This window comes from Cnephaeus nilssonii, assembly GCF_951640355.1.
Source record: "Cnephaeus nilssonii genome assembly, chromosome: 8".
NCBI classification, from domain to species: domain Eukaryota; kingdom Metazoa; phylum Chordata; class Mammalia; order Chiroptera; family Vespertilionidae; genus Cnephaeus; species Cnephaeus nilssonii.
Genome location: NC_137079.1, coordinates 46685081 through 46698206, shown reverse-complemented (window position 1 = coordinate 46698206; position 13126 = coordinate 46685081). Strand labels below are relative to the sequence as shown.

Sequence of the window (13126 nt, the reverse complement as noted above, 5' to 3'; positions counted from 1 at the left end):
CCCTGAGCAGGAATTGAACCTGAGACCCTTCTGTGCACAGGACAATGCTTTAACCAACTGAGCCACATGGGCCAGGATGCTGGTTTGTTTTTTCGCATGGAACACTAAAGTGTTACCTTATTTTGTAAATATTTCCTGATTCGTTCTATTTACTCAAATGTGGCCCTGTTACCCTTATATTATTACTGTGGATTTTCCTCAGAAAGTGCATTTTTTGAAGGCAGGAACTGTCTTGTAGCTGTGGATTCCTGGTGCCAGTGTAGAGCTCAGTACTTAATAGTGTGTCATACTCTTTGACAAATAACTGATAGCAAATGGTTTGTAGAATGAATGGAAATCTTCTAGGATACACTCCTTTTGGCAAGAATGCATGCAAAGACATGGGGGTGTGTTTGGGGAATAGCAAGTATCTCATTTTTGTGGAATGCTAAAGTATGATTTGGGGAGCTGCTGAAATTGAGGTGAGTGGGTACCTTAGATACCTTCCCAAGAAATTTCTATTTCATGCTGTAGAAAGTGAAGAACCGTTGATAGTTTTAGGCAAGTGAATGACAATCTGTGGACTCTCAGATTTGAATTTTAGAAGGTGGCTTTCATGGTGAATGGGAGGGGGTTGTTAAGGAAGGAGATTGGAGGTATGTAATCCCAGAGAGCAGATAAGAGCTTGGACTGAGGCATCTGCAGTAGCACTGGGAAAGGGGACTGCGAAAGACAGAAGCAAAGCTTTCCCCATCGTGATCTATTGGTTGTGAAGGGATAAATGAAACAAGGGCGACATTCACCAAGGCTGGGGTTCCATAAAAAACATCTATTCAGTTTTACACCATCAATTTTGAGGTCTTAGCATTTCAGCCATTTGTAGCAGGATTCTTCATTTCTAGAAAATTTGTTGATTCAAAGTAGGTTCAGGACACTTCGTAAACATTCATTAAACTCCACGTCTCTAGGAAAGAGCCAGTCACCTTCAATTATATTTTAGTAGCTGCAACATGAGAATTGATATTTGTTCATGCACTCGAGTTAGTGAGGATATTGACATTAAGGAGGGATTTTTTTTTCTAGTAGAGAAAACTGACAAAGTATAAGTAAGTAGTTACCATGCTAGAAGAAAAATAAAGCATCTTTTATTGAGTGTAAGTTAGAGTTGAATCAGATTTATGCTTCCTGTGATGATTTTGTTATTACTTGTCTGGCCAAGTTTTGCTAAAAATTGATTAAATACTCACCAAACACTTTCTGTGGGGACTTCTTATTGTCTCTCAGATATCAGATATTGCATATTTGAGAATTACAATTATAATTCCAGATGAATGGTTATTTACAATTCCATCAGTTAAAAAAACAAAACAAAATAGTTCTATGAAAACTCTAAGAAAGAATTATGAAATTAATACATTGAACATGTCTGTCAAAATTGTATTTATTAAAAAATAGTTATTTCAGCTATAATACAGATCCACTCCTCATTTTTTATCCCATTTTTATTAAAGAAATTTAATTTTTCAGTGGGAGATGCAGTTTCATAATTGCTACATTTTAACTACTCAAGCCATGAATTTCTGAAGCTTGCTTTCATTTCAACCTTTCATTTTCCTACCCCTTTCTTCTAGTCCAGAAATTATCTCCTATGTATCAAGCTAGTAGCTTTTCTTTTTTTCCAAAACATTTGTTTATGCAAAAAACATTCAAACTAAAGTCTTCAGGACTTGGTCTTTTGAAATGTAAAAACCAAGTTCTTGGAACCTGATAGACTTGGTTTTAAAACTCAAAATTCTTGGCTTTCTAAATACAAAACCCAAACCAACTGCTTTTGTGCTGAATTATTCCTTTCTGTATTTGATGGAGGAAGGGAGTATAGTAAAAGGGAAAAACTTAGTTAACATATTAAAATAATTTTCCTTCCAATAACTTTTTAAAAATATATTTTATTGATTTTTTTACAGAGAGGAAGGGAGAAGGATAGAGTTAGAAACATCAATTAGTAGCCTCCTGCACACCCCCCACTGGGGATGTGCCCACAACCAAGGTACATGCCCTTGACCAGAATCGAACCTGGGACCCTTCAGTCCACAGGCCGACACTCTATCCACTGAGCCAAACCGGTTTCGGCTCCTTCCAATAACTTTTATTTTCAAGCTTCTGAAATATGTTACATATCTTGGTTTTTCATATTCAGTAAAAACATTACTTTATGTTCCTAGACACCAAAGAGAAGATCCAGATGGAAAAATCATAAGTCTACTAAATTTTTAATTAGTAAGCAAACAATTGGCATGTTATAAGACTCTGACATTTCTATATAGAAAAACAAGTAATTAGTTATCACTGTGGTTTCCAAGCCAACAGCTAGTGAGAGCTTCTAGGGAAACTAAGTGAAGTTGTGTGTGTGTGTGTGTGTGTGTGTGTGTGTGTGTGTGTGTGTACTATTCACTACTTCTTGGATCTATCCTAATATATAAAAACCCTGAGTCGTAATGACCAGTAACAACCAAGGCTCGACTAACCGGAAGTCAATCCTGCAGTCAGTCCTTCCACTGCAGGCGCGGTACCCCAGCACTGACTGTGGAGGGGGCTGCAAATCAGGGCCAGAGAGAGGCCTGAAGAGAGAAGCAGGGACTGATCTGTTGCTGCTGTGGCAGCTTTTGATCAGCACTTGCCTCTCTTTCTCTTCCAGTCTGGCCAGCAGCCGCACCTCCATTTCTCTCCAGGCCTCCAATTGGGCTGCTGATCAGCCCTGCCTTTCTGATCAGGCCCCATTGATAGGTTCAGAGACGATGACTAGCATAGAAACTGATCAATCAGAACCAAATGTGGGTGCTGTGAAGAATCAATGGCTGCCTAGGAGGCAGAGCTTCTGATGCTAACTGGCATAGACACTGACCAATAAGAACCAAATGTGGGTGCTGTGGGGAGCCAATGGCTGTCTAGGAGGTGGAGCTTTTCACTCTGGCATAGAAACCGACCAATCAGAACTAAATCTGGGTGCTGTGGGGAGCCAATGGTTGCCTAGGAGGTGGAGCTTTTAACACTGACTGATATAGAAAGCGACCAATCAGAACCAAATCTGGGTGCTGTATGGAGCCAATGGCTGCCTAGGAGGCAGAGCTTTTGACAATGACTGGCATAGAAAATGACTAATCAGAACCAAATTGGCCAGCAGGAGAGGGCAGTTGGGGGTGAGATCAGGCTTGTGAAGTTAAACTTGACTGCCCTTCCCTGCTGGCCTGGTTGCCCCCAGGGGAGGGCAGTTGGGGGCAACCAGGGGAGGGCAGTTGGGGTCAACGAGGCCAGCAGGGAAGGGCAGTTAGGGGTGATCAGGCTGGCAGCCAGAGGCAGTTAGGGGCAATCAGGCAGGCAGACAAGTGAGCAGTTAGGAGCCAGAGGTCCCAGGTTGCGAGAAGGATGTCCAACTGCTGGTTTAGGCCTGATCCCACAGGGCAGTTGGACATCCCCCAAGAGGTCCCCAATTGGAGAGGGTGCACGCTGGGCTGAGGGAACCCCCCCCCCCCCATGAACGAATTTTGTACACCGGGCCTCTAGTAGTTATAATAATAAAATTCATACCCAGTGGAAACTTTTATTCAAAACAAATAATTTCTATACATGTTTTTTTTTAAAATAAATGTAGTATTTATCTTGATTGTTAGAAAAGTATTGAAAATATATAAAAATAGGTAGGGAAAACAAAAAGTTGCATTCTAGACCTTTTATTTATCAAATTATGCCATTTATATTGGCATTTGTTATGGACTTTTGGTTTTAATAGTTTTCTTTGTGTGTGTGTGTGTGTGTTTTTGTTTTTTTTTCCATTCAGAGAATTTATCAACAGCCTTCGACTGCACAGGACATTTTATGGGGGCCTGGCTGATCAGCTTTGTGTTAATGACTTAGCCGCTGCTGATGGACTGCCATGCTGGAATGGAGAAGACATAGTAAAAAGGTATTTTATGGGCAGTGGTCTGTGAAAACATAATGGCTACTTTCATCCTAGCATTCTTTTTCCAGATCTTCAGTGGATTATTCCAGTTTAACTTTGCCACAAGGGTTAGAGTATAGAGTAATTCCTTCTCTTTAATTTGTTAAAAATATATATGATCCTTTTGGCATTTTAAAAATATAATAGCATTCTATGGTGTTCTCTCTTATTTTCTACTTATCTATGACTTACCCCAAAATTCTACTTTTTCAAGTATCACTTGCCTTCTATCTAAATATTTGTTGTTTATCAAATATTTTATTTTTTAAGTTTAACTTCATGAATATTAGAAAGTGAGGAAATTCAGTGAAATGTGAATATCTATGCAAAGATTCATTGATATATGGATTTGTGAATCAGCATTAGTTATATGTTTACCCTACAAGTACCTCTCTGAGAGTGTGTGTGAGAGTGTGTGTGTGTGTGTGTGTGTGTGTGTGTGTGAGAGAGAGAGAGAGAGAGAGAGAGAGAGAGAGAGAGAGAGAGAGAGAGAGTCTATGTAAGAGTAGGGACGCTTTTATGTATGTCTGTTTGAAACATTGTTTATTTGCATGTTGTCAATTGTTCCTCAAACTAGGGAGTGAAATTGAACTTTTACCTTTTTTCCTCACTGTCTAGAATTTCTTTGACAGTTTATTTTCTTTTGCTTCCTAGAACTGATTGTACTCTCAAGTAATCCCCTGAGCTTGACAAAGTTTAAATTTCTCCCTCTATAATATATAACCATAGTTAACATAATTGGCTGGGAATTAGTCCTTTGATTTTCCAATGCTGGTGATTATTATAGAATGTCAGCTTATATTGTGTTTAGATTTGGATATTTTTGTTTGTTTTATTTTTAGCAGTGTGCAAAAGGAAAGGTAGGGTGTTAAGCTTTCTGATTTACAAAGATGCCTATTCCATGTAAAGATAGGTCGTTTAGTTGCCACAAGAGTGATGAGTTCATTGGCAAGGCCATATAACAAGTAAAATTGCTATGATAAACATATACTGTAATTAATTTTCATATAAATTTATATAATAAAAGCTGTTTACATATTTCTGGGTGATCATAACCATTTCTGATTTTAAATAATATCTCATAGAACTTCTTAGATTTCATAGAAAAGTTATTAAAGAAAGGAACTATAATTAACTTTAAATAACTATAGCTTAATTCAATAATTTAAAGAATAATTTAAAATAAATATTTGGTTGACATGGCCAGTACTCTTTTTTTCACTTTGCTCTTTGAATGTTGGAACATATTTTGTAAATATACCTTCCTTGCCTTTACTGAGAGCAGTAAACATGCATAGTATTTTGCCTGAAGTATTATGATGCCAATAAAATTTCTGCCACTTAGCTTTAGTGATTAAATTCTATTTTGACTTATATTTTCTCTTTTCACACTGTTGAAACTGGAATTGAACTTTTTTGTGTATTAACAATTTTTCTACAGGTGCTACTGAGAATCTCATGGTGATTAAGTAATGTTTTAGTATATACATAATATAGATTTGATATAAATTAATTATATTATAGTATAGAATCATTGGACTCTAGAGCTGCATGAACCTTTGTTTCAGTTTGTCCCATTCCTCTCTGACAATTTGGTCTGAGGTTTGTATAATAGGACATATTATGGGAGATGTCAATGATTGAGAAAACTTTTTAGAAGGATAGTATTTTCAACCCAAAGAATATATTTTCTTCTACATAATATATTTTAAGATCTCATTCACGGTTTATGAATAAAGATAGCTCATCTATAGTAAGAATTCTCCAAAGAAAGTGCCCACATTTCTGATAGAGAGTGATTGCCATTATTCTCATTTGCTTCCAGCTCATGCCTCCCCTTTACCATACCACCCGGCCTTCTGTTAGCCAATCCTGAGTGTGCTGTGTGACTCCACTATTCTGGGAGCAGCTTTCACTTTGCCTGAATCTTTTCTCAAACAGCCTTTCTACCTCATCCTGGTAACTGACATTTCTCTGTCCTGAACATAATTCTTCTCTTTCATCCCTATCTCACGGAGTCCTCAAACTACTTCCACACCCCTTGGTAGGCCTCACATCCTGGCCCCTGACCACCATCTCTGGGCTACTTCCAAAATGAACATTTTTTCAGCCCTGATTGTTTTTTAATCTATACTAATAAAAGATTAATATGCTAATTAGACCAGGAGACCTTCCGAGAGACCTTCTGGATGTCCTTCCAGACAAAGTCATGAAGGCAGAAGCAGTTAGGGGCAATCCGGCCAGGAGGGGAAGGCAGTTGGGGGTGATCAGACTGGTGGGGGAGGGGAAGTTGGGGGCGAGCAGGCCGGCAGCGGGGGGCAATTAGGGGCGAGCAGGCCAGCAGTGGGGGGTAGTTGGGGGCAAGTAGGCCAGTGGGGGGGCAGTTGGGGGGATCAGGCTGGCAGGGGGCAGTTGGGTCAATCAGGCTGGTGGCGGGGGCAGTTGGGGGCAAGCAGGCTGGCAGTGGGGGCCAGTTGGGGGTGAGCAGGCCGGCAGGGGAGGCAGTTTGCGGTGATCAGGCCGGCAAAGGGGGGGCAGTTGGGGTGAGTAGACTGGCAGGGGGAGGCAGTTGGGGGTGAGCAGACCAGCATACAGAGTGGTTAGGGGTGATCAGGCAGGCAGGCAGGTGAGCATTTAGGAGCCAGCAGTCCCGGATTGTGAGAGGGATGTTCAACTGTCGGCAGTCGGACATCCCCCAAGGGGTCCCAGATTGGAAAGGGTTCAGGCCAGGCTGAGGAATACCCCTATGCATGAATTTCATGCACCGGGCCACTAGTCTATATATATAAAACCCTAATATGCAAATAGAACGAATGGCAGAACAACTGGTCGCTATGATGTGCACTGACCACCAGGGGGTGTGCATGGAACATGGCAGGCATTGGTAGCAGGTGGCAGAGTGCAGAATATGGTGGGCATCGAATGCAGCGGGATGGTGGAGCAGGTGAGTGGGAGCGGCAGATCAAGGTGGGGTGCCGGTTGCTGTCATCAGGGCGAGCCTCTGGAGGTTACTAAAAATTCTTTGCTCCCGTGCGGTGTAGTCCCAACCAGTGCTCACACCTGCTGCTAGCACCAGCCCTGCTTGCACCCACTGCTGGCACCCGGCACTGGTCCCGATTGCTTGGCACTGTCAGCAGGTGTGAACAGCAGCTGCTGGCCCTAACCGCTCCTGAGGGCTTCTCCACCTCCCCCTGCTCCTGAGGGGTGATCGGGGCAGCAGCCGCTGCTTGCATCCGCTGCCAGCACCAGCCCACTCTCTCCTGCTGCTGGCACCTGTCCCAGTCGCTCTGCGCTGTCAGCAGGTGCAAGTGGGGCCAGCGCCCTCAGCGTGTGGAAGTAGCAGCAGCAGGAGTGGGGCTGCCAGCACACAGGGGACCGGGGGCCACAGCAGGAAGGGCTGGGGGGGCACAGAGGATGGGCCAAGACCCACCCCTGGGCCCACCACAGCCTCACAGCCCACAGTTCCTTTCAAGGTGCACAAATTTGTGCACTGGGGCCCTGGTAGTTAGATAAATTTTCACAAACATTATCTCATTTAGTTCTCCTCAAAACTTGACTCCCTAATGCTCCAAAGTAAGTTGATTGGGTGATATCTCTTTTCTATTTGATCTTGAGAAAACGCTCATGTGTGCTTTGACTTTTGTAAAATATAATTGAACTTTTAATTTCTTTCATGACTCAGTCAATTCTTCATATAAATTTGGAACAGGTTTTTTCCAATGCAAAATTAATGATAAAATCTAAATATCCATCATATCTGGTTGATTTAGTGTGATATATTTTCCATGGAATATTATGTGGTAGTAAAAAAATTACGCATATTTATATTTGCTAATGTGGAATAATTTCAAATAAAAATAGTTAAAATAGAATATTACATATTTTATCAGCAGATTTGAATAAATAAAAAACATTGATATTGGTTCTGCATAGAATATATCTGAACAGTTACCTGCATATATACTTACAAAGACTGCATATATACTTACAAAGTATTGGGGGAGGTTTTATTTTTTCATTTACTCTGTATTTATTTATGTTTAGTGAAACCATGTTATAGTGATATTAATATTATGGAACATTATTTTATTCTTTTTGGAAAAAAGTGCTATTTTTACATTTAATTCCAACCAATTCTTATTTTTATAGTAATTTTTTTGATATAGTGTTGCCAAAACATTACTGGATATGGTTCAATACTGGACTATTGAATATAGCTAAGAAAGTTTCAATATAAAGTAAAATCCTGGTGAATGTTACAATTTTAAATTATTAACTACATTTTTCTTGAGAAAAAATAATGAAGTTTAACAGTGATTGGTGTGTGAAAGCACTAAAGTCCTCATATATGATGCTCATTTCAGAAACCTACAGTTACTTAAGATAAATAATGCCACCAAATTTTGAAAAAATGAATATTAAATGACCATATGCCATATTTGGGGATAATAGAGGTATTTATCTTTTTATGTTTTTTTTTTCATAATCATCAAGTGTATTCCAGAGGAATTATGCCAAACACAGAAATAAGATAAATTGGTGGCCAATACTGAGTCTATTTTTCATTATAGGAACAAAGTGATTATGTTGGCAAGATTTCTTCTCCTGAAGGGCTTTTTTAGGACTTGATTGATAAGATTATTTATGTGCACTGACATGGTGTCTTGAATAATAGGAGAATCATACAGATTGTTCCAATATTGTGACAATCCTATAAAATTGGGTGAAATTACCTTTGTTCTCATGGAAAGAAGTGAAATTCCTTTGTGATTATAGATAAAAATATCTCAGATAGCTCTCATATATAAGGAATATTTAATTTATGAAACAAAATACATTTTAATTCAAATTATTTTAAAGACTGTATGCATATCATATACTCTGTTGCAATATTGAGGTCAACAGTTCAAACAGTTTTTGATTTAAGATGAAAATGTATTACTGGAATCCATGTCATCTCCATCTCTTAAAGACACTCTTAATACCTTTCTGTCTCTTCATCATGGGACAAAACTGTTCTCTGAAAGACTTGTCAGTCCCTCCTTTGTTCTCAGTTCTCTGTTATTGCAAATTGATTGCTTAATGGTTTGTACTCATCTTTCTGGGTATTGAAGTTAAGGAGACAGCTACTTAATTACCAAGGCGTCCTTTCCCCTTTTGACTAATAGACAGATAATCCAGTAACTCTCCTCAATCTCCAGGAATTTATGACCTCCCTAACAACTCTTAAACTACCGAGAAGCTGTTAAGTATCCTAGTAAAAGGAATAATCCACATGATTTCTACTTCATCTTGATTTAGTTAATGTTCTTTAATGCTTCTTTAGTAATGCAGTATTTCTTTTTGAACTCTATGATAATATATTCTTCTCAAATTATTATAATTGAATTTTAAAAAATCAATAAAAATGTAAAACCTTAGAAATTGCTGAGATTTTATACTTATTATCAGTTTTCTTTCCACCCAGACAATATAATTGTTTGTAACCCCTTTTTTTCTTTTAATCATTATTTGATCTTTATTTTTCTTCCTGTCCTTGCTGCATTCAATTATATATATTTTGAAAAACACTGGCCTACTTTCCAAATGTTATGGACTCCATTTAAAAGACGATCAGGACTCAGATTGTTTTGAGTTTCATTGATGTAACAACTAGTTGCTTTTCCTATGTCACTTGTGTAAAGGCAGTATCTTCTTTGTGACCAACAGTGTGTTTTCTATTTCATTTTTTTCTCTTGCAATTTCTACTTGTTCAGTTTCTAACACTGTTGAACTTTACCTTCCTAATAATCATCATTGTTATTATGCCAACGGCCTATCTTACCCAAGTAAGAATTGAAGGGTGCTTTAAAGGTGTGATTAGGACATGGCTCCACTTTTACGCTATTGCAACAATCTACTGTAGACCTTGGAACTCCCGCTATTAATGGAAGAATTTTCAACTAAGTCATTTTCTCCATGCACCTATGTATACAGCTTTCCCAAGCTCCCATGTTTATCTTGTGTCCCCTCATTTGTTATTTATTGTAATGTCTAAATCCATCATGGCACCTATAGTACTTTGTGCATGTATATGTCATGTATCTTCTGTTTCTTCTCAACTGCAGTTTCTTTTATAACAGAGTCCCTGTATTATTTGAAAGGCCAAGACTGATTAACACCAATTGTTAAGTTTTAAAAGACAAAGGACTCTGAGGAAGAGTAATTTTTATTTTTTACAAGTGTTAGTGAGAACTAAGAGGCTTGGGGATTTAGGATATGGTTTGGTGATAACACCTGGGTGGATAATATTTGAGTCTGAAATGGAACTGAGTGCCTGAAAAAGAGAAGAAAAGAGGTGACATATAAAAGTTTCTCCCTGTGCTGACTCTGGATGCTGGTTGTTTTGTTTTTTTTTTGCCTTGACATAAGATTCTGCACATCCCATTATGTGCACTTCCATAGACATTGTGAAACCAGAGGCTAAATAACTCTAAGAAGTTCATGTGCTCTGGGTTAGAGACATGTTAGGTATGATTGTCTTTATCACAGATGAAACACCTGGGATGAGGCGAATAAAAGTGCCAGGATCCGCCCAAGGTAAAAAATATGCCTTTGTGATTATCAGTAAGGGAAGAACCGAAGCATTTCTGTTTTGTTTGCGACAGAAATGAAAAGTGTGGTTTTAGTTGTATTATAAGGTCCTGTTGAATTCATCACATTCACATTGTGAAATATACATTCTAGGTCCAATGGGAAAAGTCCAAGGAAGGCTGATGTATCAGGTTTGTAATGAACATATTTGCAGAATTCTTAACTGGGTGCTATCTCTTTCTGCCTTGCACTGGTACATTCACTTGGAAGATAATTTTATGTAAATGGCAGTGCCTGAAGTAGTTATCCCATAGTTTGGTTCTATAGAAAATAATATAGTAGATGGTAACAAGGGGGATGTATGCTTTATCAACTTTGCTCCTAGCTCTTTTAGCCCAAACATGTTTTAAAGTCTAGGAAAATAGACATCCTTCTCAGATCAATATACACATTGTGTTCTCTTCTAAAAAATCTCCATTGATTTGTCAATATTTGCATGGTATCTCTCTGATGAACTGAAAAGTTTCTTTTGAATCTTTCTCAGTTGGCTCACTGACTTACTAGTCAGTGTCTCTTGTTAATCATGTAATCATTATATTCAGGGAACTGGACTCCGAAAGGTGAAAGTAGAGACTGTTTCATTAAACTCACTCAGAAGACTGCTTTTAACTTGTCACTAGAATAAAATTGTGGCCGATTCTCAGCATTTTTTTTTTTCGGTCGCTACTGTGGTCCCCTTTTATTCATAATTTTACTTCCTGCGCTTTCAGTTATACTAGGTCAACCATGGTTCAAAAATATTAAGTGTAATATTCTAGATATTTTGAGAGAAGGAGAAAGACCACATTACATAATTTATATTATAGCACGTTATTATAATTGTTCTATTTTATTAGTAGTTGCTGTTCTTAATCTCTGACACTGCCTAATTTATAAATTAAATTTTTCACAGGTATGTAGGATATACAGGAAAAGCATAGTATACATAGGGTTTGTTACTATGCATGGTTTCAGGCATCCACTGGAGGTCTTGGAATGTATCCCCCATAGGTAAGGGGACTACTATATTAGTGTCTGAATGACCTTTTATTATTGGCCCCATAAACAGTCCCAATTCATTAATCAAATTCAGTCCCATAAAAAGTGTACATTTAGTAATGAAATGGTCTAGTCCAACTTACTCAAAACTCGAACTTCACTTAAAGTGGCTATTTCTGCTCTTCCCTGGTTAGTACTGCCTCAGGCTAGGAGGCTTATGGTGGGGCTGAACAACCTCTGGTCCATGTGACAGCCTTGTGCTCTGCTTGTCCTCCAACCAATGTTTCTGACTCTCCAAATTTGGAGCTGGAGGAATGACAGCACAGAAGTGAGAGAGAAGGAGTAAGTTATCTCTGACTGATACTGTTGTGTCTCTCATGAATACCTCCTAGCTTGGCCGCTATTAAGAGCTACTGATGTAGGGCTTTTTGTGCTCATGGCAATACTTCTCTCCCATACTTTTCCATCTGACGGTAAACCTCTCACCTCTTCCTGCTCAGGCCTTCTGGTGGGGTCCTTTTCTTCTGCATGCGTCACTCTAAGCTACAGAAACTTTGCTTCTCTCTCCTGATTTTGGTGGAAGCACAGCCTACATGCAGTGCAGCTGCCCTCCACTCTGACTATAGCCAGGGAACTTCAGGTACAAGAATGGTCTGCCATATAATTTCTTAGGCCTGGATCAGCTACCAGCCCTTTTAATCCTTCAGACTCCAAGGAACCCTCAAAGCTTCTCTCACTTAGGACAAATGAATGAGGGAATACTGCAGCAGTCCACAGGTTTTTTCAAAGAAATACCCTCCTTTGGCCTCTTGGACCTTAATTCTTTTATACTGTTAAGGTGAATGTCAAGATGAGGGACTCAAAACCAGTTTTCAGCCATCTGCTTTTCATGTCTAGCACCTCAATTTGGAATGCCATCCATTGCCTTGTTCTCAGCTGAAAGGGAAACAGAAAGCGATCCATTTTAGCACCCTTTATGTTTCTCCTTAGATAAACTGTCTTTAATTAGTTTTTCTAAAACATAAATCACCTGTCATGATAATTTTTTATTTAATTTTTTTGTATTTTTTAAAATAAGTCTTTATTGTTGAAAGTATTACATATGTCCCCTCTTTTCCCCCATTGACCTCTTCTAGCCTGCCCCCGCCCCTACCCCAAAATAAATGTAAAAGATGCGAAAAATACCTCTGCTTTTCAGAGGAAACAAAGCAGAGGTATTTTAGCATCCTGTACCTTTATTTAGAGGTGGTGGGTAGAGCACAGAAAACTAGACTCAATGCTCAAGATACTGCAGAAGACCTTGAATGGGATGCAAAGGTGAGTAAGACCTTGTCTCCACCTTTGAGCTTAGAATCTAAAAGTGGGTAGTAAACATGTTCCTAATCTGTATACAGCAAAACATGTTCATAATCTGTTCACTTTGTGAAGTAAGAGAAACACAAAATAACCCACAGGCTTTCAAATAAGGAAGAAATCTATTTTGCTTAAGGGGATTTGTAAAGAATTTGATAAAGAGGTAATATGTGATACAAGTCTTGA

General features: G+C 38.8%; 1 protein-coding gene across 1 annotated transcript in view; it reads left to right on the top strand.

The window, feature by feature from the left end:
- Positions 1-13126, top strand: part of GPC5 (glypican 5) — a gene marked incomplete at both ends in the record, with an annotated part of 1343473 nt that overhangs the window by 313675 nt on the left and 1016672 nt on the right. Inside the window, one exon of the mRNA XM_079779628.1 lies at positions 3815-3940. Coding sequence (XP_079635754.1) covers positions 3815-3940 — 126 coding nt within the window. The remainder of the gene's footprint in view (positions 1-3814; positions 3941-13126) is intronic.